Source organism: Camelus dromedarius, chromosome 7, assembly GCF_036321535.1.
Source record: "Camelus dromedarius isolate mCamDro1 chromosome 7, mCamDro1.pat, whole genome shotgun sequence".
NCBI classification, from domain to species: Eukaryota; Metazoa; Chordata; class Mammalia; order Artiodactyla; family Camelidae; genus Camelus; species Camelus dromedarius.
In genome coordinates, this window is record NC_087442.1 from 10385821 (window position 1) to 10412579 (window position 26759).

Sequence of the window (26759 nt, forward strand, 5' to 3'; positions counted from 1 at the left end):
TTCATCTCTGGAGACCACATAGTGCTTTCCATCACTACTCTGGGCATGAATGATGGATTCTGCTTCCGCGGCCAAAGTACCGTTTCTATACATTCCTTGCTTTCTGCAGACCCGTAAGTCATGTTTGTGTGTATGTTTCATGGCCCAGTTAACTCGTCATTCTTCAGAAGCCACCTCCGAGGTGATGGCTGCTATGGAGACTGTCTCCATCAAGTATACACAGCACTCCTTCCTAGCCCTGCCCCAGCCTTTGCCTGTATAACCACTCTATGTAGTACTTTTCTGTTATATACCTTCCTTTTGAACCCAAGCAGGACCCTGTGGGGTCCTCTTTGGTACAAAAGCCTTTCTGCGTCACCTGTTCCTTGTTTGTAGGGAAAAGACTTCAGCCTCCTAGACATTTCCTGAGTTCCAAAGGGCAGATTCAAATAGTTTCTAATAAGGGAAGGGAGGGAATGCAGAAACAAAGGAGGAGCAGTCGAGAAACAACAATGCAGCAATTAAGCAGAATCCTGGTTCCTTGTCAAGGGTTATGGTAACAATATACCCTTGAGTTCTTCCACAGCAACTCAGGTCCCCACCTAGCTGTAGGATCGTAACTTCAGGCTGAACACAAAGTTCCTGGACCACCACCCTGTTATCTCACCACCAACCAGAGGAAAGTCACACACCTTGTAGCCCTCACCCCAAATTTTGCCTTTAAAAACTTCCCCCTAAATCATCGAGGAGTTTGGGTCTTTGGAGCACAAGCCACCCTTTTGCCTTGCATGATCCTTGCTGTAAACCTTTCTCAGTTCTAAACTCCAAGGTTTTGCTTTGTTTAGCCTCACTGTGTGTCCAGCACATGTACTTGTGTTGGGTAACCCTTCCACTGTGTGCATCCCAAGGTGAGTGATTATTTCAGGCATCTCTGAATCTTTGAAATGAACAGAGTTCCTGACACATGGTAGGTGCCCACTAAACCTAGTTGAATGCTTCCATTAGAAGACTACCGTTTTACCTGGCCTCACCACAGACTGGAGAGCCGGGACCCACTCTTTTCGGTTGTGGGTCTGGCAGGAAGTCTGGGTGAGGCAAGTGCTGGGAGGTGCAGAGTGGCCAGAGGCATACTGTGGTCTTGAGACAAGGCTGGGCTCCATGCTGTCAGGGTGTTAATGTACAAACCAAACCGAGGCGGGGAGCAGATAATGGTAGCAAATCTAATCCCAAGAACAGTCCTGGGGCACTGCCAGGGCTCCTGCAGAAGAGGATGTGTGGAGTTTGTTGGGGTTAGGGTGTAGGGGAGTGAGAGGAGAATGAAGATGAGGATATGGATGAGAATGAGTGTGCTGGGGGTAGCTGTGTGTGTAGTGATGGGATGTCAGTGAGGATTCTCTGTCCCAGATCAGCAAAGAGGAGAGGCGGGTAATAGATGTCACAGGAGGGCTGTGGTGGGCTAAATGAGCCTTGTCTCTCGAGAAAGTGGGACTGGAGAGTGGGAAGAGAGCTGGTTGGTAAATTCGGCTCTCTATTCACAGGTTACCTCCGATTCAACCAACCTTGCCTTGAAAATACTCAGAAAAAATGTCTAGAAAGTTTGAAAAGGCAAAACTTGAATTTATTGAGTGCTGGCAACTATTCACATTGTATTTACAATTATTTACATTGTATCGGGTATTATAAGTAATGTAGAAATGATTTAAAGTGTACTGGAGGATATGCTAGGTCATATACAAATACTGCATCATTTTATATAATGGACTTGAGCATCCTTAGATTTTGGTGTTGAGGTGGGAAGCCCCATGAAAAAGACCAGCAGGACCTCCAGGCAGGGCCATTACTCTCCTGCCAGCACCATCCGGTTCCCTGGCCCAGTGGCATTATCTCGCTTTTTGCCTCTGGAACGGCTTCTAGGAAAGTGGAACTTACCCCTAAGATTCTATTGGTTCCCTGAGCTAACTCCTGATTGGTCCATTTGTAGCACCTCACTTGCATGGAGTTCACTCCTGACTGGTCCATTTCTGTCTTTCCTGATTGGTCCATTTCTACAAAGCTCGTTCCTAAATAGTCAACTTTGTTACACCTTATTTGCATATGATGTTGCAACGTCTAGACTGGCAGCCTATAAAAGCCTGTGTAAACCTACAGATGGGATCCAGAGCTTGGAATGTTAACTCTCCTGGGCCTGCTGGCATAAAAAACCTGAGTTCTTTAACCCTTGGAGTGCTGCTTGGTCTCTATCCCAGAGCCAGGTTGCTGTCACAGCTGAGCTGTAACACACTTTGCTGCAACAGTATCTGGGGTCCTGGAACCAATGCCCTGCCAATACTGAGGGATGACTATATTTTGTTTCCACCAATTTTCTTACTATTCAGCTTATAAGGAGAACGTATGGCTGGGATCAGAAGGACTTGGACATACAGTGACTTTATTAATAGAAAGAAATTGGCCAACAGTCATTGATATGCATGATAACAAAGAGGGCTTTGTTAAGGAGTGAGTCCTGTATTGAAGGGGCATGGGGAGTGTAGGCTGAGAGGCGAAGAGTCCAAAGGGTGAGGGCCTGAATGACTATAGCAGGAAAGGTCACCCAGTCTGGGAAAGGTGGGACCTTTGTAGCTTAAGGCTCTTGGGTACCGGAAGGAGCCTGCACTAGAGAGACTTAACTGAAGTAAGAACTGGATCCAAGACACAGAGGCTGGGATGCTGGCTGGCTGTGCCCTGCAATATATTCCCTATTCCAATAATTTTAAATAGATTTTCTAAAAATTCCATTTGTTAAAAACTATAAAGTGTTACAAAATATTTAAAGGCTAAAGAAAAAAATTATCCACAATCTCATTATCCTGACATGACCATTAAAATTTCTACACATTTCTTCCAGTCTGTTCACACGGAAACCAGAAGATACCCTGGCTGCGATCAGAATATGTTCACCATTTTGTTTTCTTTGAAAAAAAACTTTAAGCTTTCTAACATAGCAAGTTCGCCTTTTGGTACAGTCTTTATTGTAGTAATGTCCAATAGCCACACAACAGCCATATGATATTTTATTGAATTGATATACTATACTCTCACATACCTTTACATTATGTTATTCAGTAACAGTGAGTTTATTTTATTCAATTTTTCTTTTTTTCCCCTTTTGGTCATGAAAAACAATACTTTAAGAGAGAAAAAGGTAGATTAGTGGTTGCTCGGGGTTGGAGAGAGGGAAGAATGGAGAATAACTGTAAATGGGTTAATGAAAATGTTTTAAAATTAGGTAGTACTGACGCTTGCACAACTCTGTGAACATACTAATAATAAAAACAAACCCACCGAATTATGCACTTTAAAAGAGTGACTTGTACCTCTAAAAAGCTGTTTTAAAAAATAATGCTACAATGAACATCTTCTGAGGTATAGTTTTTTCCTTATTTTTGGATTATGTCCTCCAGTTGAATTCTAAGGAATGTCATTACTGAGCCAAGAAATATGAAATTTTTATTGCCCTGAATGCATATGGCCAAACTGCTTTTCCCCAAAGGTTTTACTTTCCTTTTTTCTTCATCAGCTTAGTATCCTTTGCAGACTATGAATTCTCCACTTGATTCAATCGTCTTTCCACTTCCTACTTGCCTGCTTGCCACAAACTACCTTGCTAGAGGTTGGAGCACCCCGCTTGGCTGGTCCCCTACACTTCCTCATTTTGGAGGATGACAGTGAAGGGAGGTGAATGATCAGGGGATAAGGGAGAAGTGGAGCTAATCGACAGAATTCCAGGGAAGGATAGCGGATGTCTACCACTGTGTGCTTCTGTGTCTCCACATTTCTGTGGTTTTGTGTTTCTGAATCTGGGTCTGCTTTATACTTACAGCCAACTGTGTGGGGAGTGTTTTGTGTGTACTGCTCACTCTGCTAAATACTTTACACAAATTAAGTAATTTAAAATATAATGTAAGAGGAGGTAGTTACTATTATCACATCATTTTATAGGTGAGGTCAGAAACTTGAAAATATATAGCTAGTCAAAGGTGAGGTCAAGATTTGAACCTGCAGTCCTAGTCCAGAACCCTGGCTCTTAGCCACTGTATCATCTGACTCTAAACACTTTTTTTGGCTGCCTAATAATGATAATTTAACAAAACACCTATGACATTCTAAGATCATTACGCTGGTCTTCCCTGGAAGAGTGGTGAGATGCTGTTTTCCCCATTATTTGGCATCTTAAGCCTGATCTTCAGACAGCAAAGGCAGCAAAAGAGAATATCAGAAAATAAAATAAGGTTATTGGCTTCTAAAGCAAGATTGGGAAATTAAGACTGCAGATTCAGTATCAGGATGCTCATCTTTATGAGATAATTAAGACTGATTATAAAAAGTTAAGATTTTAACTGAGCAGCTGTAGAAGCCAGGTGTGCAGGTGACTTCTAAAAAAGAAAGAGTTTGGCCCACATCCACAGTTTCACTTGATCCTTAATAACAATCACGTGGGGTAAGTTTGATTATCATTTTCATGTTACAGAGGAGGAAACCAGCTCAGAGAAAGTACGTGATTTTTTTTCATTAGAATCAAACCCATAATCTTGACCTTTTCACTCTGTTGAGAGTTAGTTGCCTTACAGCTCCTCCAAATGTGTAGGGAAGGTGGACAAATGATTTGACAGGAAATAAATCAGAAACATTGATATTTGGGGGATGGAAATGCTTTCAAAGAATCGTAAATCCTCAGGTATGTAAGGAGAAATATCACCCTCACCAACTAGTGGTAAGCTTGTACAAAGCTAACTGGGAATGAATTGAGTGAACAACAGGGTTCAGGCTGTCACTCTTGCTCAGATATTCAGCACTAAGTCACAGAAAGCAATCCTGGAACTTGAGAAGTTGAATGTGATTGTTGCCGGGTGACCAAAAAAGCATTGCGTTTATTAGAAATGGCTACAGATAGTGGCAACAGTGTCCCACATGAATATGTTCCTAAACATGAGAAAACAGGGAGGTATTGTGGTTAATCACATATTTTTTTGGAGATGGCCAAACCAGCTTTCAGATCTCAGTTCTACGACTTACTAACTGTGTGACCTTGGGTAAGTACTTAACCTTTCTGGCCTTCAGTTTCTCATTTGTAAATTGGTGAAAATAAGCCGAAGCCTATCACCCCTTTCCCGCCCTGCTCCTCCAGCCTGGTTGTGACCCATGAGCTGCAGCCAAAGTCAAAGGGAAAGGTCTGAGTGTGATGGGCACACCAGGGACCCACCAGCAGGGCCTCCATCCCATCACAGGGACTTGAGTTCACTGTGGAGCATTTGTAGTTTACATTGTACATCACCCTGTGCTAGCCCAGGGAGTGTAACACTTGATCTTGGTCTCTAGGATTTTCTGAGATGGATGGAGGGATGACACTTGTATGAAAGAATTAAATAATGATTAAAGCTAGTATCTGAGAAAGTATCAATATGTGAAAGTATCAAACTGTGAATATTACCAACGTGTGGACAAATTTTTAAAAACAAAAAGATACAGATTACTAAAAATAATTCTTTTAGTTGATTAAAAAATAATCTATACTCATGGTATAAATGTCAATAGTTAAAAAGGATTGTAGTAAAAAGTAAATCTTTATACCCTAAAATCTCAGTCTCTCAGTCCCCTTCCCTAGAGACAACTACAGGTTCCCAGCTTTTTCTGGGTTTCCCCCAGAGAGACCTTGACAAAGCAAATGTAACAGAATCAAGCTCTTTTTATATACGTGGGAGCATGCCATAGATATAACTTTATATTTTGCTTTTCTACCTAACAACATATGTTGGAGATTGTTCCTTAATGATACGTATAGTTCAGCATGTATAGACCATTTTATTATGAATTCTTAAAAACACAGAAAAAAATTTTACCGTGAACACTCATGTACACACCACCTATAGTCTACAATTACTGTTTCACTATACTTGCTTTATGACATAGCTATCCATCGCTTTATCCATCCATCAGTATATCTTATTTTTTGATACATTTCAAAGTAAGCTGCAGATATCAAATACACTTCCACCCAATTACTTCAGCATACATGAAAGTAACTTGAGTTAAATATTAGTTTGCAGTTAACTTTTTTTTGGAAGTAAATCTTGGCATGCAATGAATTGTACAGATTTTAAGTGGACCATTCCATGAGTTTTGATAAAGACTTACAGTGGACTTACCCGAACTCCAGTCAAGATAAGAAACATTACTACCACCCAGAGTGTTCCATCATTCCTTTTCCCAGTCAGCCCCATAGACAGCTATTGTTTTGATTTCTTTCCATCTATTATACTCTTTTTTTTAAAAGATGGCTTCTATTTTATGAAATAATTGTTAATTTATTTAATGATTTTCCAGCTGATAACCATTTAGACTATTTCTAGGATTTTGCAATTAATATTTTTCTATATATGTTCTTATTCACATGTATAAATTGGAAAAATTCCTAACAATTAAGTTTTTTTAAAAAATTGAATTATCGGCCCCTTTTCACTCCCTCCCCTTCGGAGATGGCCTGCACTCTGTCTATGGAGTGTGTACCTACTTTTACTTAAACCTGAGCACCCAAATCCCACACCTCTTTCATTGCCTTTCTCTTGCCTCACACTCTATGTGGTATGTACCTCTCCAAATAAATCTACCTTTACTCAAAAAAATATTGAATTATCATTGTTTTACAATATTGTGTTAGGGTATTGTGTTCAGGTGTACAAAACAATGATTCAGTTATATATATATATATATTCAGTTTTATATGTATATATATATTCTTTTTCACTATAAGTTATTATAGGCTATTGAATATAGTTCCCTGTGCTAGACCGAAGGACTTTGTAGTTTATCTATTTTATATGTAGTAGTTTGTATCTGCTAATCCCAAACTCCTAATTTATCCTCCCTTACCCCGTTTGGTGACTTTAAGTTTGTTTTCTATGTCTGTGTGTCTGTTTCTGTTTTGTAAATAAGATCATTTGTGTCATTTTTTAGATTCTATATGTTAGTGATATTATGTGATATTTCTCTTTCTCTGTCTGACTTACTTCACTTAGTATGATAGTCTCTAGATAGATCCATCCATGTTGCTGCAAATGGCATTATTTCATTCTTTTTATGGCTAAGCAATATTCCATATTTATATATGTGTGTGTGTGTATATATACTGCTTAGCCATAAAAATATGTATATACGTGTGTGATATATATATATACACACACACATACACATACACACACTACCACTTCTTTATCAATCATCTGTTGATGGACATTTAGATTGCTTCCATGTCTTGGCTATTGTAAATAGTGCTGCTTTGAACATTAGGATGCATGTGTCCTTTCGAATTGGAGTTTTCTCTGGATATAGTCCCAGGAGTGGGGCTACTAGAGCATGAGTTAGTCTGGTTTTAGTGTTTTAAAGAATCTTCACTGTTTTCCATAGTGGCTTACTCGATTACATTCCCACCAGCAGTGTAGGAGGGTTCCCTTTTCCCCACACCCTCTCTAGCATTTATTGTTTGTGGATTTTTTAATGATGGCCATTCTGACTGGTGTGAGGTGATACCTCATTGTAGTTTTGATTTGCGTTTATCTGATTATTAGCAATATTGAGCATTTTCTTCATGTGCTTTTGGCCATTCGTATGTCTTCATTGGAGAAATATTTGTTTATTTCTTCTGGTCTTCTGCCCATTTTTGGATTGGGTTGTTTGGGTTTTCTTTCTTTTTCTTTTTCTTTCTTTTTTTTCTTTTCTTTTCTTTCCTTTTTTGTTTTTTTGTTTTTTTGTTTTGTTATTGAGGTGTATGAACTGTTTGCATAGTCTGGAAATTAAGCCCTTGTCAGTAGCATCATTTACAAATATTTTCTCCCATTCCATAGGTTGTCTTTTCAATTTGTTTATGGTTTCCTTTGCTATGCAAAAGATTATATATTTAATTAGGTCTCATTTGTTTATTTTTGTTTTTATTTCTATTTTCTTGGTAGACTGACCTAGGAAAACATTGCTACAATTTATGTAAGAGAATGTTTTGCCTATGTTCTCTTCTAGGAGGTTTATTGTGTCCTGTCTTATGTTTAGGTCTTTAAGCCATTTTGAGTTTCTTTTTGTGTATGGTGTGAGGGAGTGTTCTAACTTCATTGATTTATATGTGCCTGTCCAGCTTTTCCAACACCACCTACCGAAGAGACTATGTTTTCTCCATTGTAGATTCTTGCCTCTTTTGTCGAAGATTAATTGACTGTAAGTGTGTGGGGTTATTTCTGGGCTCTCTATTCTGTTCCATTGATCTATATGTCTGTTTTTTTGTACCAATTAGGCTGTTTTATTTACTGTAGCTCTGTAGTATTGTCTGAAGTCTGGGAGGGTTATTCCTCCAGCTGCATTCTTTTTCTTCAGTACTGCTTTGGCAATTCTGGGTCTTCTGTGATTGTGTATAAATTTTAGGATTATTTGTTCTAGTTCTGTGAAAAATGTCTTGGGTTAATTTAATAAGGATCGTGTTAAATCTGTAGATTGCTTTGGATATTACAGTCATTTTAACAATATTAATTCTTCCAATCCAAGAGCATGGGATATATTTCCATTTCTTTAAATCATCTTTAATTTCCTTAATCAATGTTTTATAGTTCTCAGCATGTAAGTCTTTAACCTCCTTGGTCAGGTGTATTCCTCAGTATTTTATTTATTTTTTGATGCGATTTTAAAAGGGATTTTTTTTCTTTCCTTTTCTGACATTTCATTTAGTGTAAAGAAACACAACAGATTTCTGTATGTTAATCTTGTATGCTGCTACCTTGCTGAATTGTTTATCAGCTCTAGTAGTTTTTGTGTGGAGTTTTTAGGTTTTCTGTATATAGTATCATGTCATCTGCATATAGTGACGATTTTACCTCCTCTTCCAGTTTGGATCCCTTTTATTTCTTTTTCTTGTCTGATGCAACAGTGAAGTTTTTGATAGACATTGCCAAATTCCTCTTGAAAGAAGGGGTGAAAGTTCACGCCCCCACTCACACAGCAGGAGTGCCTGTTTTGTCATACCTGATCAACAGTGAATTTCCAAACTTGGATCCAATAAATTTTTTATTGTTCACTTGCTATGCAGGACACTCTAAGGTGTATACCGTAGAGCTTACTCTGAAGGAGCTCATTGTCCAGGAGAGAAGAGACATGTACATAACTAACTGCAAGACAAGGTACAAAGTGACAAATGCTGTGAGCGAGGTACAAAGTGCTACTGGGACTCAGGAGAAAAACTTGGTGCTGCGAAGGGTGGGGACCAGAATGTGTCATGGGTGGGGAGGGTAGAGCTGAGTGCTTAGCATGCACGAGGTCCTGGATTCAATGCCCAGTATCTGTTAAAAAATAAATAAAAATGAATAAACCTAATCACCCCCCCCCCAAATAAAACAATGCATCATGGATAAGGGTGGGTTTGTTAACACTCTTTTTACATCCATCTCATTGTTAGGCATGGAGTAGATAATAAATACCTGTATCATATGTTGGTCATTAGTGAATACTTACTGATTTAACAATTCATGTTCTTTTGATCCCCTGATCCTCCCTCAATTCCTGCCCTCACCCAGATGCCCTTATCCAGTCTTTCCCAGTCTATTATCAGCAAGAGCCAGCCATAGCCTTGAACATGGCCTTGGCTGAGGAGGGTGTTGGCCTGTTCCAAGCCAAGGGTTTTAGTTTTCTACACTCTGCTGAAAAGACAGTGGAGGAACTCTCCAGGCTGGGATTAAAGTCCTAAGACTGGCAAGGGGCAGTGGTCCAGTTGGTCTCTAAGCCTCTAATCCTCTCTTTCACTGGGGTACACTCTTCCTGCTTCCACTTTTGGCTTATACCTGGGAATTGTAGTAAAATGAAGAGCCGTGATTCCTCTGGGAAGGAGAATGATGAATAATGGGCCCCAGACCTGGACTTCTAATTTCTCTCTGAACCTCCCTGTCTCCCGAGTAGCATCATTTCCTGGAATTACCCGTAATTTTTCTACTTTGTGACTTTATTCATCTCTCCTCTGACCTTGTTTGCTCCTTCTCCTTTTTGCTACCCCATCTCATTTTCCCCTTCGTCACTCACTTTCTTCTCTTTTCTTTCTTCTGTTCATTTGATAAGCATTTACCTGGTATGTATTATGTGCTAACAGGATCAGCTACAACTACATAATTTGCATGGTCCAGTGCAGAATGAAAATGCAGGACTCTTTGTTCAAAACTATTAAGAATTTCAAGGCCAGCAGAGCATTAAAGCAGGCGCGAGGCCCTGTGTGAGTGCACAGGTGGCAGGTTCGTGAAGCCGGCCTTGTATGCCTAGCACTGTGGGGCATCTGGGGAAAACATGTAATATCATAGAATCGCATTTCCATTACCTTCTCTTTTTAAAACATCCTTATTCTGGAAATATCCCAACACACATAAATGAGGAAAGGGTAGTATACTGTACCCATCATACAACTTCAATAATTTTCCACATTTTGCCACTCTTGTTTCATCTTTTCCTTCTATCTCTCCCACCTTTTAAAAGGCATCGTGCTACTTCTACTCTAAATATTTCAGAGTGCAGTTCCAACTGATGAGAACTTTTTGTGTACAACCACCCTGCCATTATCACACTTAACAAAATGACCATTAATTCCATCATCTTACCTAATACTCAGTCCATGTTATTTTTCCCCAATTGTCTCAAAAAATGTATTCTTACAGTTTGTATACTCTTTTAAGATCTATGATTAAAAATAATATAGAAATTTTTAAAAAATTATTTTTTTGTTCCAGTCTTATTAAGATATAACTGAGATACAGCACTGTATAAGTTTAAGATGTACACACCTCATGAAATGGTTATCACAATAAGTTTAGTCAACATTTGTCATCTCGTATAGACACAAAATTGAAGAAATAGAAAAAATATTTTTCCTTGTGATATGAACTCTTAGGATTTACTCTCTTAACAACTTACATATATAATGTACAGCAGGGCTAATTATATTTCTTCTGTTGTACATTACGTTAGTATTTATTTATTTTATTACTGGAAGTTTGTACGTTTTGACTGCCTTCATACAGTTCCCCCTCCTCCATCCCTGTGTCTGATAAGCACAAATCTGATCTCTTTTTCTGAGTTTCTTTGTTTATTTTTGAAATATAATTGATCTACAATACTTGTTAGTTCCTATTGTACAACATAGTAATTCGTTATTTCTATACATTTCAAAATGATCACAAGATTAGTCTAGTTACAATATGTTACCATTCGAAGGTATTACACAGTTATTAACTATTTTCCCCATGTTGTACACTTCATACCTGTGACGCATTTATTTTGCAACTGGTAGTTTGTATCTCTTAATCTCCTTCATCTATTTCTACCCTCCCCGCCAGCAACTACCTGTTTGTTCTCTGTATCTATAACTCTCTTTCTCTTTTGTTATGTTTGTTTATTTTTTCTTAGAAGTAAAATCATATAGTATTTGTCCTTTTCTGTTTGACTTATTTCACTCAGCATAATACTGTCTAGGTCCATCCATGTTTTTGCAAATGGCAAGATTTCATTATTTTTTATGACTAATACTCCATTGTGTATATATGCTGCATCTTTTTATCTATTCATCTATTGATGGGCACTTAGTTTGCTTCCATATCTTGGCAGTTGTAAATAGTGTTGCAATGAACAAGGGGTGCCTTTATCTTTTTAAATTAGTGTTTGTTTTTTTTTTTTTGATAGATATTCAGGAACGGGATTGCTGGATCATGTAGTAGTTCTACTTTGAATTTTTTGAGGTACCTCCATACTGTTTTCCATTGTGGCAGCATCAGTTTACATTCCCATCAACAGTGCATGAGGATTTCCCTCTCTCCACATCCTCATCAATACTCATTATTTGTTGGGGTTTTTGTTTTTGTTTTTGTTTTTGATAATAGCCATTCTGACAGGTGTGAGGTGATATCTCCTTGTGGTTTTGATTTGCATTTCCCTGTTAATGAGTGATGTTGAGCATCTTATCATGTGCCTATTGGCCATCTTTATGTCTTCTTTGGAAATATGTCTCTTCAGATATTCTGCCCAGTTTTTAATTAGGGTTGTTTGTTTTTTTGATGTTGACTTTTATGAGTTCTTTGTATATCTTGGATATTAACTCTTTATTGGAAAAATAATTTGCAATTACCTTCTCCCATTTGGTTAGGTGACCTTTTCATTTTGCTGATAGTTTCCCTCACTATCAAAACTTTTCAGTCTGATGTAGTCTCACTTATTTATTTTTGTTTTGTTTCCCTTGACTGAGGAGATAGATACAAAAAATACTAAGATTGATATCAAGGAGCTTACTTTTTAATGCTTTCCTCTAGGAGTTTTATGGCTTCATGTCTTACATTTAAGTCTTTTGTCTATTTTGAATTTATTTTTGTGCATGGGGTGAGAGAGTAGTCCAGTTTGACTTTTTTATATGTGGCTGTTCAGTTTTCCCAGCATAACTTACTGAAGAGGCTCCCTTTTCTTCATTGTATAGCCTTGCCTCCTTTGTCATAGATTAATTTCCCATATAAATGTGGGTTTATTTTTGGGCTCTCTATTCTGTTCCATTAATCCATATGTCTATTTTTGTGCCAGTACCCTACTGTTTTGATTAGTGTAGCTTCATAGTGTAGTTAGAAGTCAGGGAGCTTAACACCTCCAGCTGTATTTGTTCTCAAGATTGTTTTGGCTATTCAGGGCCTTTTGTATTTCTACACACATTTTAGAATTATTTGTTCTAGTTCTGTGAAAAATGCCATTGGTATTTTGGTAGGGATTGCATTAAGTCTGTAGATTATTGCCATGGTAGGATGGTCATTTAAACAATATTAATTCTTCCAATCCACAAACACAGTCTATCTTTCCATCTTGTTTTTCATCTTCAATTTCCTTCATCAGTGTCTTATAGTTTTCTGAGTATAAAATGGACATTTATTGAAACAATCCAATTAGAAAATGAGCAAAGACATGAACGGATATTTCACTGAAGAAGAGGTACAGATGGCAAATAAGCACACAAATAGATGTTCAACATTATTAGCTCTTAGGGAAACATAAAATCACGATGAGATACCACTCCACACCATTTAGAAAAGGTAATAACACCAAATATTGGTGAGAATGTGGAGAAACTGGATCACTCATGAACTGCTGGTGGGAAGGTAAAATTGTATGGCCATTCTGGAAGAGTATAGCAGCTTCTTTACAAAACTAAACATGCACTTACTACATGACCCAGCAATTGTACTCCTGGGTATTTACCCTAGAGAAACAAAAATTTATGTGCACACAAAAACCTGTACATGTATATTCACAGCAGCTTTACTTGTAATAGCCCCCATGATATAGTGATTGATATATTCAGATGATCAAAATATATTTCTCATATATATGTGGTTTTTGTCCATGGTTCCTGGCTCACAATTCCCAAAGCCTTGGAATTTCCCAATTGGTGAGTGTGATAAAGGTGTCCTTTGTTATGCAAATGAAGTAACTTTTAGTAGCACCTAAACGTGGGGGGCCTGGTTGCTGGAGAACCAGCCAATTGATTAGAGGGCTGGAATTTTCAGTCCCACCCCCTGATTTCTGGGGAGGAGAGTGGGGCTTGAGGTTGAATCAGTTGCCATTGGCCAGAGATTTAGTCAGTCATGACTGTGTGATGAAGCCCTCCATAAAAACCCCAAAAGAAGGGCTTCTTGGCCCTTTTCAGAGAGCGTCCACGTGCTGTGCTGCCCGTCCCCAAGCTCCAGGAGGACAGAAGCTCCTTTGATCAGGACCTTGCCCCATGTATCTCTTCATCTGGCTGTTGATTTGTATCCTCTAATATCCTCTTATAATAAATCAGTAACCTAGTGAGTAAACAAGTTTTCCTGAGTTCTGTGAGCCCTTCTAGCAAAGTAATCAAATCCAAGAACGGGATCACAGGAACCTCTGATTTGTAGCCGGTCTGCAGAAGCACAGCCTGGACTTGCAACTGGCCTCTGATGTGGAGGGTGGTCTTCCCTGTGGAATCCAATACTGTCTCTGGGTAGATAGTGTCAGAATTGAGTTGAATTCTTGGACGTCCTGCTGGCATCTGAGACTTGCTTCTTGGTGTGAGGAAGCCTCCATACACACACACACACACACACACACACACACACATACACACACAGACACACAGACACACACACACACACACACACACGTTGGAATTTGATCCGGGAACTGTTTTTTCAGCCCCAAACTGGAAACTACTGAAATGTCCTTCAACAGGTTAAGTAAACCAGCACATCCATGCCTCGGAACAAGACTCAGCAATAAAAACAACAAACTACAGACACATGCAGCAATGTGGGTGGACCTCACAGGGTTATGTTGTTTGAAAACAAGCCTATCTGATCGCATTCATACAGCCCTTGGAAAATGACAACTATGTGAACAGATCAGTGTCTGCCAGGGGGAGGGAAGGGGAGAGGGAAGGGGGGAGGGAGCTGTAGCTACGAAATGGGCAGCATGAGGGATCCTTATGCTGGAAGCGTTCTGTATCAAGACTGTGGTTGTGGTCACATGAGTCTACAGGTGGTAAAATTATATGGAACTAAATAAACACAGACACATAATGAGTGCATGTAAAACTGGTGAAACCTGAGTAAGACTGATTTTATCTGTGTAAATTTTCTGGTTGTGTTATTGTAGTAGTTATGCAAGATGTTACCATTGGGGAAACTGGATGAAGGGTACGTGGAATCTCTGTTATGATGCCTGACATTTGTGTTTGAGAGAACATGGACATTTCTGGAAGCACACACAAGACTGGAGAGTGGGAAGGGGAGGACTCTTCACTGCAGACCTTGCTGGGTTTTGTTTTTGTTTTGTTTGTTTCACCACATACATGCAATGCTTTGCTGTTTTTAATTACTACTTGCGTTTTGGTTCTGTAAAAAAAAATCACTTCTAAGAATTTTACCTAAGAAAGTTGTGTTTTGGAAGCATAACATTCGGTAAGCTTGGAATTTGATTCACAACACAAGGAAGTGGTGCAGTATTGAATTCTGAGCATTGACGTAACTGCAAATTTTGTATTACATTAGAACTGTTGATCAGAAGGGGAGGAGAGGAAGAAACTAAGAGTAAGTATCAAACTGTTTAAATTAGAAGAGTGTTTATTAAAAAAAAAATACAGCTGCATTTGGGGGCTTTTCTTTTTCTCACTGTGATGGTTAACTTTATGTATGTGCCACCTTGACTGAGCTAACGGTTACCCAGAGAGCTGATGGAACATAATTTCTGGGTGTTTCTGTGAGGGCGTTTTCAGAAGAGATTAGCATTTGGATCGGTAGACCAAGTAAAGGAGGTGGTTCTCTCCATTGTGGGTTTTCATCATCCAAACCATTGAAGGTTTGACTAGAACAAAAAGGCAGAGGAAGGGAGAATTTGCTCTGCTTGAACTGAGAGCTGTTTTCTCCTTTCTTCAGACATTGGTGCTTCTGGTTCTCAGGCCTTTGGACTCGGACTGGAACCATCCCGCTGGCTTTCCGGGCCTCTAGTCTGCAGATGGCAGGTGGGGCTTCTCAGCCTCCGTAATCATGTGAGCCAACATCTCACAGTAGATCATTCTATATATTTATAAGTATCTTATTGATTCTGTTTCTTTGCAGAACCCTAATACAATCATTTTTGTTCTATATGGCAAAAGTTCAGACATTATAGTCTAGATTATGTGTGTAAGGATTAGCCTAGAAATTGTCTCATGCCTCCAGAGAAGATTAAATTCTGCTATTGGATTAGAAAAATAGGATGAGAGAGTCTTTGGAGGAAGAGCGGCCAGGGCTGGGAAATATGCAATTACTAGAAGAGATTACCCGACGTTAGTTTGGGATAAGATTTAGGATTAAGTTAAGCAACTGATAAATTTAGTAAACAATGAGAAATTTAGACCAATGTACCCAAATGTGAATCCACAATTCTTGTATTTTTTTACTTAAATGTTTTGTTTACCAAAATAATCATTTAAAAAACTATACAAAAAAGTGAACATTTTGATATATTTTATTCCAGGATTAATACATTAATGCCCTCTGTAATGTATTTTTATACATCAAGACATAATTGAGATCATACTGTATCTTTTCATTTTTTTCAAACAATATTGTATCCTAAGATTTCCAAAGTTCTTAAAAGTTCTTCACAAATATGATTTTTGATTGCTATGAAACATTACATCCAGGATGTACCATAACTTAGTCAAAAATTCTCCTTTAGATATTTATGTTATTTGATATAGTGTTAAGATAAGCATCTTTATTCAAAAACTTTGTCTCTATTTATGGTACTCTCAGCATATATGAAAACTTCAATATAATTGAGTATATTTAACTTCAATATATGAGAAGTCCCATTTTGTTTTAAATGGCCCTTGTTTCCTTGTATTTTTATTTTACTGAGCTGTGCATGTCACGCCTCTCCTTTGGAGGAGGGAGTGCTCATTTGGAGATGTCCTTCTGGTATTACTTCCCAGGTGAGCCTGGTCCGGATGATTTGAAATCCTGGGGTACACTGGAATGATGAAAAAGGGGAGAGAGGAGGAAGACAGAAAGTGATGGGGGGACCACAGTGGAAAATGGGGTATGACAGGAGACAGTCAGAGGGAAGCAGCAAAGGGAGGATGGCATCTACTCTTAAGCCCCTTGAATCACTGAAGTCTTCACACCTGGTTCCCAACAGGTGTCCAAAGGTGGTTTCAGCTTCTAAAGAGTATTCTCCAGGAAGACCAGATACTATGGCAACACAAAGCATTCTGATGATTGCACGGCAGGCACAGATACAGCAGGGACTTTGGATCAATACTTGGAGTGGGGGTGGGAAAGCTATAGGTTTGTGTGGGAGGGGACAGGGGTCATAATAGGCCAGGGAGAGAGGCTGGGGTGTTCTAGGGATCTACTTTGTGGGTGAGGGGAAGGAACCATGGGCGGATGAGCAACTTCTTCAGGCCATGGCAACTCTGGCCAGTCTCCCTGAGTGGCCTTGTCTTGATTCTGCTGGTCAGAGCAGCTGGATGCCATTTAAACATCTGGATGTGAACTCAGTCATGCTCTGGTTCCCTCCAGCCTTCACTCCCACTGGGCTTCTGGCCCCAGCCCTATCTCTGGCTGGTCAGAAGACAGTGCCCAACAAGTTAGTTACAAAATCCACCTGGCTTAGTCTTCCGTCTTCGACAGAGAGACTTAGGGAGCTTCTGTGGAAGAGAAAGAGGGACTGTTTCCTGCTCCTTCCACATAAGCTGCCCCAAGGTGGGCAGGGGGCTGGGAGTACACAGTGAGCTGTTCTTCTCAAACACCCAGAATGGACAGGCTGTGACTGCAGGAACAAGAACACACAAACATCAGGGAAGACACAGACCCAGAAACACAATGACTAATGTCATTAGGTTTATTTTGTGGAAAGCAGAGTTTGGGGCTCTGGAAAGGCATTTGTGAGGCACAGAGGAGCAGCCACAAGACTAAAGGCAGAAGATGAATCCCCCAGGGCCATAGGGGAACCTCTGTCTACTAGGAAATCAGAGTCCCAGGGCCCCACAGTGGAGGGTAAGCAGATGGTCTGTTTTTTTATACCAAGAGTTTTGCATCCTCGGAGCTTCCTTAAAGTCTGGCATTTACAGCTGGAGGCACAGGGCCCATCCACTTCTCTCCTGAATGGAGAAAATCACCGATGTCAAAGGCTGGCCCCACAACCCCCCAGGCGTTTTCTAGGAGAGCTCTGTCTGGCTTCAAAGTATAGAAGGCTTCCTCCTCTCCCATGAGAGAAAGTGACCCCTTCCCATTCTACCTGGAGCACACCTGTGTCTGTAGGCAGCTTCATTGCTGGAGGTGCCTAGAACACTTTAAAATTCTGAATCTATCCTTCTGGGTAACTGATATAATGCAGGTGGGGTGGGGTCAAGGGTTGCTCAACATGAACCCATAACTTACCCAGCAGGTGTGCCAGCAACTCCATCCTATCAGAGCCGAACAGCATGTGTGCTTGGTCATCCAGGTGGGCCACGGTGACGGGTAGCCCAAAGGCCTGGCAAAAGCAGTTACAGGGCAGGGAGGAGGGTGATGGAGTGGGTGTTTATGGGGCTGCCGTTGATGGCTGCAAGTCAATACTGGTCCAAGGTCATAAAAACCAAGCAGCCAGAGGTGTCTGAGGAAAGGCTCAATGGCTTTAAGGAGACTTTTCCGTTTCTAACTCCCAGATTCTCTCTCTTCTCTAGCCATCTCTCTCCCTCCCTTCCTTTCCCTGGGCTCAGGGTGGTTCGGGAGAGCCAGGAAGACTCTTGTTTGGGAGCAGCTTCTGGACAAGAGTGCGGCGAATCTAGCTGAGATTCCACTCTGTCTCAGAGGTGGGGCTGGGGACACACAGGGAGTTGCTCACCCCATATTTGCAGGCTGCCTCAGTGGTCTCCCTGAGTTGGTCCTTCACCTGTGGTGTTGAGATCCTTTCCAGAAGACCCTGGACTTGTCCGGTGGACATGCCAGCCTTCTCTGCAGCCTGAAGGGATGTGATGTGGTAGGGAACACAACTGTGTCTGCATTAGCCGGGGCAGGGATCAGGAGAAACCCCTGATCTTTTTATTTCCTAACCCAGGTTATTCTGGCAATGCCTTTACCCACCCATGAGTGGAAGTCCATTCTTGCCGAGAGACTATGTTAAGTTTTTTCCCCTCAAAATCTTGAGACTGGTGGAAAGAGCGGGTGGCAAAGAGTCATAGTTGCAGAAATCAACGCCAGACGGCATCTTAAGAGACCAGCTCCCCACCGTCTTCCTTAACAGATGCGGGGCCTGAAGTCCAGTATCTCGGTCAGTGTTAAAGAGCTTGTTGGTAGGAGAGCCAGTGCCAGAATCCGAGTCCCCTGACAGTAAGTCTGGGGTTCTTGCTTTCCTACTTCTCAGAATTCCTGAGTCAAGGGCTGGGCTCTAATTCCCGTAGAATTTCCCGAGGACTTCTGAGCAGGGCACCCAACTGCAGCCACCTGCCTAGCTTCAAGAGAATGTTAAAGGCTTCAGTTTAGGGTTTGTTGGGATCAGCGGTTCTCAACTTTGGCTGCACATCTTAAAGTCTCCTGGAGGAGCTTTTGAAAATCCTAGCTTGAACGTCATCTCCTAGAACAATAACATCGGAATTGCTGGGTGGTGGTGTCTAGGTGCTCCAGGTGATTTTAATATTCAGCCAAGGTTGACAACCACTGCAACCTGACCTCCAGTAATGAGAAACACGGGAAATGTGAAGTCAAGGAGTGCACTCTGACATGACACTGTTTGAGACTTGGCTGCATGAGAGAACTGTGTCCTGACCAAGTATTCAACAGTAGGGGAGCAGCTAAATAAACAATAAACAGAATGGAATGCTATGTAGAAACTCACGATTATACTCTCCAGGAGTTTTAAATGGCACGAAAAATGATTGTTAAATAATTAGGTGAAAAAGCATATACTTTGCAGAAATAAAAACCCTGCAGGATATATTGGGCATGCTTGGTACATTTAACTTTTTTTTTGACTTGTCATTTCATATATGAAATTTGCCTATGCCTCAACTATCTTTTGTAAACTTAAGGGGAAAAAAATATGGTGTTGAATTTCCTGATTTAATCCTGAAGGAAAACTGACTTTTTATACCCCCATCCACGGCCGGCACACATTTTAACATTTGGAGCTATTTCCATTTTTCTCACTCAGGCTTCTGAATAATTCTAGCTTGAGTCAGTTGTCTCTTTTCGTCTTTTTAAAGTCTGTTTTTAAACGCTCTTGCTTTCTACTCTGGATGTGTTGGTGAGGTTTGGGGCCAAGACTTGCCAACACTTCATCTCTCTTCATCTGCAGATGCCAACATTTATTGTCTCTCCCGCAGACTTCTTTCGTCAAGTACATTCTACCCATGGAGAATTTTGCACTTCCTCTTTCAATCATGAGATATTCTTTTGAGATCCTTAGTCCCAACGCTTTAGCACTTGGCCCCTCCAACATTCTTTCTCCTCAAACAACTGACCTGAACCAGCCAATAAAAAAAACTATGTCCTCTCTGCCCCCAAAGGTCAACTGTTCTCAGATTCCCAATGAGAGGAGTGGGGACACTCACGGCCAGGATGCTCTGGGGCTGTGTGATGTCTTCATCCTGGAAAGAAGAGGACACTCAGCACAAGGGGATGGTGAGGTGAGGGGTGTGATGGAGGACAGTAGATCAGTGAACAATAGGGAAGGCTGGACCTGGACTCTGGGACTTAGGGGAGGGTCACTAAGTCATCCAGGGTCCCCTTCCAAGTGGGTTCCCAGGGCCCTGCCCTCACCCGTGACCAGACACGCATCCAAAGCTCCCTGGACACTTTCTCCAGCATCTCCGGTTGTTCCATTTTCAGAGCAGTGAGGAAGCGCATGGCTGTCAAACTTCCTGGAGGGCAGAGGCATTCAGAGGCAGGGCTTCTCTGGCTTGTTTCCCCATGGCAGATCAGCTCTTTCCTGCTTCTGACATCCCCCAGTGCTCCACTGCCCTCAGCCTCCCACTCTAGTTTCTGAGAACTGATTTTTCCTGCTCTTCCTCCCCTTACATCCCCACAACCTGCTCCCTCAACTCTTAGCCTGAGTTTCCCCAAGGTTTGTTTCACTTAATGCAGTCACCCTAGCCCCTCCTTCCTGGCCCTGCAAATCCACTGCTCTCCACTTTATATCCCATTCTCCTCACCTTTTCCAAGGATCACTGAGAAAAAATCCTTAGGAAAGTGGATGGGAACCTGGAGATGCTGTCCCAGGAGCCTAATGTCATTTTTCAAGTATGTAGCTTTGCGGGGAAGCATAGCTGGTGGCTGGTTTCCTGCAAGTGGAAAAGTTGGGCTCACTGGCGAGAGACGACCTAAGGATCTCAGGCCTGGGGGACCCCCTCCTCCGGTTTGGAGCAGAGGGCATATTACTAGCTGCTGCTGCAAATATGAAGACCCAGTAGAAGGCCCTCCCCTGGACCTTTGAGATCAGTCCTCCCTCAAGTCTCTGACCCAAACGCTGCTGCTTTCATACCACTGTCTTTCATGATCCCTGCAATTAAGGTGGGCCGCAGCTGCAGGCTGACGTTCCAGATATTCTTATACCGGCACAGGACCTGCAGGAGTGGAAGCGAAGATGGTTAGTAGGGCTGAAGAAAGGGAAGAGTGTTTCAAAGGAATGATCAGCCAGAGACTAGAAGCGCAGAGTAAGGGTTACAAGGACGCCCTAAATTGTTTGGTTTTAAATGGCAAAACTCACTCCATGCCTAGAATTTGATCCCAGAATATTTCCCCTTAAGGGCTGTTCTTTTGTGTTCTGCACTCCACCCCCGCAAAACTGACATGGGAAAGCTAGAAGGTGGCCGTGCCATGGATTTCTCCTGGATTCTTTGGAGTTCCTTCTCTTCTTCCAAACCACTGTGGAAAACCCCTGTCTAGGATATAAAGGCTCGACGTGGAGCCAACGACCGTATCCTGTTTACTAACAAAGTGACCTTCAGCCCTGGCTGTTCTGCTTGTCCTGAACTGTGTGGTCGGGCAGCGCCAGGAATTTCACGAGACCGCTGCCCCTGCGCCCTACGCACGGCCTTCCCTATGCCCTCGTCCTCCAAGCCTCGGCCGAAGCGGCTCCCCGGCGTCACCTCGAAGGCCAGCCAGGAGTAGGGGGACAGCACATCGTAGAAGAAGTCGAGAGTCCGCGGCAGGGGCCCCATGCTGCCCTGGAGCGACAGCGAAACGCTCGCGGCTCAGGAAGCTCGGCGGCGCGCGTTTCCGGCTGGCGGCGGCCCCGCCCCGATCCCGGGCCTGCCCGGAGGACACGCCCCGTTCCCGGCCGCGCCCTCGCCCCTCCCCGCCCCGTCCCGGCCGCGCCGCCTCCCAAAGAGGCCGCCCCCGGGCAGAGTCCGGCGGCCGCTCCGGGTGCGCGGTGCGGGGGTGATGGGGGCTCCTCTGGGGAGCGGGCGGGTGTGGGGACCCGCGCACCTCGCGATCACCGCCCTGCCCTCAGGTGGCGTCTGCGGCAAAAGGGCGTGGTTTGAGACGGATGCGTGCCTGTCACTTAGCTGTGTGCCTCTAGCAAGCTTGTTGACCTCTCTGAACTCATCCCTCATCCATCATAAAAATAGGCTATACGTAATAACCCTGTCTCATACAGACTTGTGAGGAATGAAAGAGTCCCATTCACGTTACTTATTAGTGTTACTTGGCAGTTGCGAGAACCTTCTGGGACTGGCGCAGTGTAAGAAGTGCCCCCATGATACATACTTTATGTATTTCTCAAGAATTTAGCACAATGTCTGGAATATATTTGATAATCAATACTTATTGTGAGTGAGTGAAGGAGAGAAGACCTTACTGCAACGATCACTGGAGGGGTTATGGGGAATGGTCCGCCCTATTTATCTTTGTAAATACGTCATATTGGCTTGTACTGGGATTATATTTACTTCAAAGAACCAGAATTTTTTAAAGTTCCATTTAATTTTATTGAAATTATTCTTTAATATTACAAATTTTATGAATTGGAAAACAGTAAGTACTCCACTTCTCATTTGTATTCATTGGAAAAGCAACCCTAGGGCATCAGAGTACAAAGACACAGTGTAAGCCTTTACATAGAGTAGAACTTATAAAATGGAATGAGAAATGGTACCATCCTCACCCAGTTGCATGTTAAACTAATTGCTTAACGGTCACCGAAACCAAAAATTTAGAGTTTGTTTTTCTCCAATAATATGACTTTAAAAGAATCCAAAAGCTAGTTTAGCTCGGTAGTAAGATTTTATTTTAAAAGTAGATCAACGTTTATTTTTAAAACCTTTATATTTGAAAATAATTTTAGATTTTAGAAGAGTTGCGAAGGAAGTACAAAGAGTTTCTGCATATCCCTCATCCAAGCTCCTCCGAATGTGAAATCTTACATAATCATGGTATAACGATCAAAACTGAGAAATTAACATTGGTACATCACTGTTAACAGGCTTCATTCGGATTTCACCAGTCTTCCCATTGATGTCCTTTTCTGTTCCCAGGAACCAGTCCAGGATACCACACATCATTTAAATGTCTTGTCTCTTTAGTCTCTTCCTATCTATGGAAGTTTCTTGGCTTTCTCTTGTGTTTCATGACCTTGACACTTTTGAAAAGTATCGGGCAAGTATTTTGTTAATTGTCCCTCAGTTTGAGTTTGATGTTTTCTCATGCCTAGTCTGGGGTTATGGATTTTGGGGAAGTATGCCGCAGAGGTGAAGCGCCGTTCCCCTCCACTCCAGCAGGGGTTTCCTGACATCAGCATGACTTATTACCAGTGATGTTAACCTTGATCACTTGCTTGCTGTTGATCACTATTTCCCCCTTTCCATTGTCTATTCTTTGGAAGGGAGTCATTAAGTGGAGCCCACTCTGATGGTAGGGGCAGGGATTGGTAGATTAAACCCACCTCCTCAAGGGAAGAGCATCAAAGAATTTGTGGATATGTTAAAACCATCATAGTAATTAAGACGTATCTGTGGGGAGACACTTTGAGATACTGTGCATGAGTCCCGTTCCTCCTTAAACTTTCATCTACCAGTTTCATCATTTATCAGTGGATCTTGCCTGTAGCAATTATTACTGTGGTGTTCTCAAGGTGATTTTCTATTTTCTTCATTTTTTCTCTACATTTGTTAATTAGAATTATTCTGAAAGGAGAATTTTCCTATTTATTTACTTATTTATTCCTTCAGTCATTTGTTTATATCACTACGGACTCATGGATATTTATTTAAGTCATGGAATGTTAAGCATTGATCTGAGTCTCTACATCCTACCTCCAAATGTCACCATCATCATTATTATTATTAGATTGGGACCTGTTGTGGATGACATGGAGTGGGAACAACAACAAAAAATACGCACACTTCTATGCACAGTTATCTCCACTTTACTAAGAGGAATGTCTAGATACTGATTAGACTTGTTGAAAACTAGAAATCGTGGGGTAAGTCAACTATTTAAAGCAGCAAAAGTAACTAATAGAGGAACTAAACATGATGTGATCATCGAACTTTGGGGGAGGGTGAGAAGGGGTGGTATATGTAACCTAAATCCTCATCTTTTCACCGATAGGTCAATGATATCGGTGAACATCACTAGAGCTTTGATCATGTGATTTGGAATGACATATTTGAAACCAGAAATGCTTTAAACAGATTGCCTTTTTAAATCAGTCAAACTTGGATTAGTCTATAAATGGTATGGACAGCTGGGAGGTTTAAACAAATGTAATTGGGCCCATAGCTCACACCTTGATCTCTAGACAGATCAAATATGTAGCTATGTTAAAGAAAGAAACCAATAAAGTACCTGTAGGACTTAAGGAAAAAAGTTCAAAAGGTGGGAGTAAAAACAGCCTTGTTAACCAAAAGCAGAAACCTTAGAAGGAAAGACTTACACATTCAATGACATAAAATTTTTAAAAAATCTGTTTGGAAAATTTCAGTAAGTCAAAAATTAACTGGGAAAAATATTTGGGTTCATTTCACAGTCAAAAAGCTAATTGTCCTAGTGTAGAAAGAGTTAAAAAATCAATAAAGTAAAAGGACAGAAGCCCAATGGAAACATGAGCAAATGATCCAAGCAGAACGTTCGCAGAAGTGGCCAAATAGCTGCTCTCAAACACAAAACCGCTTGTGTACACTTACAAAAATTGTGAGTTAAAATCACACAGTGAAATGTTTTCATCCATCAAGTTGGCAGAGATCAAAAAATTCTGTGACTCCGGGAGTTGGCAGGGATTCATCGAAAGTCACTGTCTCATGTAAGGGGTGGGAGTGTATACCAGTACGACCTCTAAGGAGGGCAGTTTAGCAATATCTTTCTGCGTTAAAAATGCACACACCCTTTGACCTAGCAAGTCCATTTTAAGACTTTACACTTGAAACATGTTTGCCTACATGCAATATGATGTGCTATGAGGTTATTTATTACTGCATTGTTTGTAATAGCCAAAGATTGGAAAACTACCTAAATGTTCATCCATGTGGGACAAACTGAATACAGCAATATTTATAATATTTTCAACTTTAAAAAGAATTTGAAAGCTCTTTATATATTAATATTTGATGATATCCTATCTTCTAGAAAGTAAAAAATAAGATGTAAAACAGTTCATACAATTTGCTATCTTTTTTTTAAGGGTTGAAATATTCCTTAAGTGTGTGGGTATATTTTGATAGATGGAGAGACAAAAAAACTGATAAAACTGGTTGCTTTTGAGGAGAGAAGCTAGATGACTCGGGGCAGGGCAGCAGGGACAGTTTTTGCTATATATAATGTTTAACACTTTTTGATTTTTGGTCCATGTGAGTATACTTTCTACCAATCAAAAAAGAAAAAAAAAACACAGGAAGGAAGAACAGAGAGGAAGGAAGGGAGAAAAAGGAAAAAAGGAAGGAAGTTGCCTTTAGGAACTTGTACTGGCTGCAGGTGGGGGTGTTGCAAGGAAAGTTATATATATGATTTATTAGCATTTGTATATTTTACTTTGATTTAAGGAAAATGTCAGTTATGAAGGCAATATAGTGGCACACATGACAGTTTTAAGATACAATATTTGCCAAGATACAGCTAGGTATTTACATCACTGGTTCTCAACGCCTGACCTTTTCCTAAGGATTTGCCAAGGGTTATGTGAAATTCTGTGCGCTAGCTTTTGCACTTAAGAAACCATACAAGATGCAAGAGAGTCAAGTTGACATTATTATGGTTCTAATCTTAGATCTGCTGTGCTGTATTAAAAGAGATAAACCTTGGCAAACCAGGTATTTTAAATATGTTAATAACAAATTTAGTTGGAACAGCTTGCAGTTCATCAGGACATAACCAGTGTGACAACTTCACAGCTGTGAACAGCTCAGATATGTCTCATTATACTCTTCTAAAATATGTACATATTGGACATGTGAACAAAAGCAAAAAAAATGGAAAAAATGAAAATAGCTGTACTGGGGATTCTACATAATTTTTCTCAGTTTCTCAGACTCCTTTCCAGGCTTTGATAATTTTTTTTCCTTTTCTTTTTTTATAAAAGAGCTTTATTGAGGTAACTGACATACGATAAACTGCACATATTTAAAGTGTAAACTTTGATAAGTTTTGACATATGCAAACACCTGTGAAAAACCATCACCACAATCAAGACAGTGAATGTGCCTGTCACCCCAAAGTTTCCTGTGTCCCTTGGCTATGCCTCCCTCCCATCCCTCCCTGCCCTCCTTCCCCAAGCAACCAGTGACCTGCTCTCTGTCACTAGAGATTAGTTTGCATGAATCGTTTTGTCACTATTAGATTCTTTTTATACATTAAAAATCTTCATGTTCCAAAATAAAGTTTAGAAGCCAGAGCCATTGTTTCCTGTTGTCACAGCTGGGAGTTTGACTCCTGGCTATTAGAGAGGAGCTTTCTTAGGGATTGATTTTACGAGCAATAAAATCACCTGTGGGAGGGACGTGCTGAGAAGGAGAGGAGAGGGAAGGAAACAGTGGGGGTGCTGAGTGAGGGAGACGCTGGGCTGTGATGCTGTCTCAACAAAGGCCTCAGCCAGTCCCCATGGAATTCTGAAGCTGAGATGGCCCTTCAGAGTTGCCCCAAGTTGGGTGAGTTGGCTGGGCCTTCACACCCCGCCTCTCCTGAGATGGGGGTCATGGCTGGAAGGGGATCTGTGCTGTGTATCCCAGGACCCCTGATATACTCATTCTGACATTTCTCTCATCCTGGAGACTTCTTTGAAAA

The 26759-nt window shown here is 41.1% G+C and overlaps 1 protein-coding gene across 2 annotated transcripts; it reads right to left on the reverse strand.

Moving 5' to 3' along the window:
* Positions 1-17392: 17392 nt before the first annotated feature.
* GSTK1 (glutathione S-transferase kappa 1) lies at positions 17393-21783 on the reverse strand. 2 transcript variants are annotated; one of them, NM_001319877.1, is given in 8 exon segments: positions 17616-17665; positions 17946-18039; positions 18391-18507; positions 20096-20131; positions 20304-20404; positions 20696-20824; positions 21025-21106; positions 21632-21703. In NM_001319877.1, coding segments are annotated over 8 exon segments (681 nt in total).
* Between the last annotated feature and the right edge of the window lie 4976 nt (positions 21784-26759).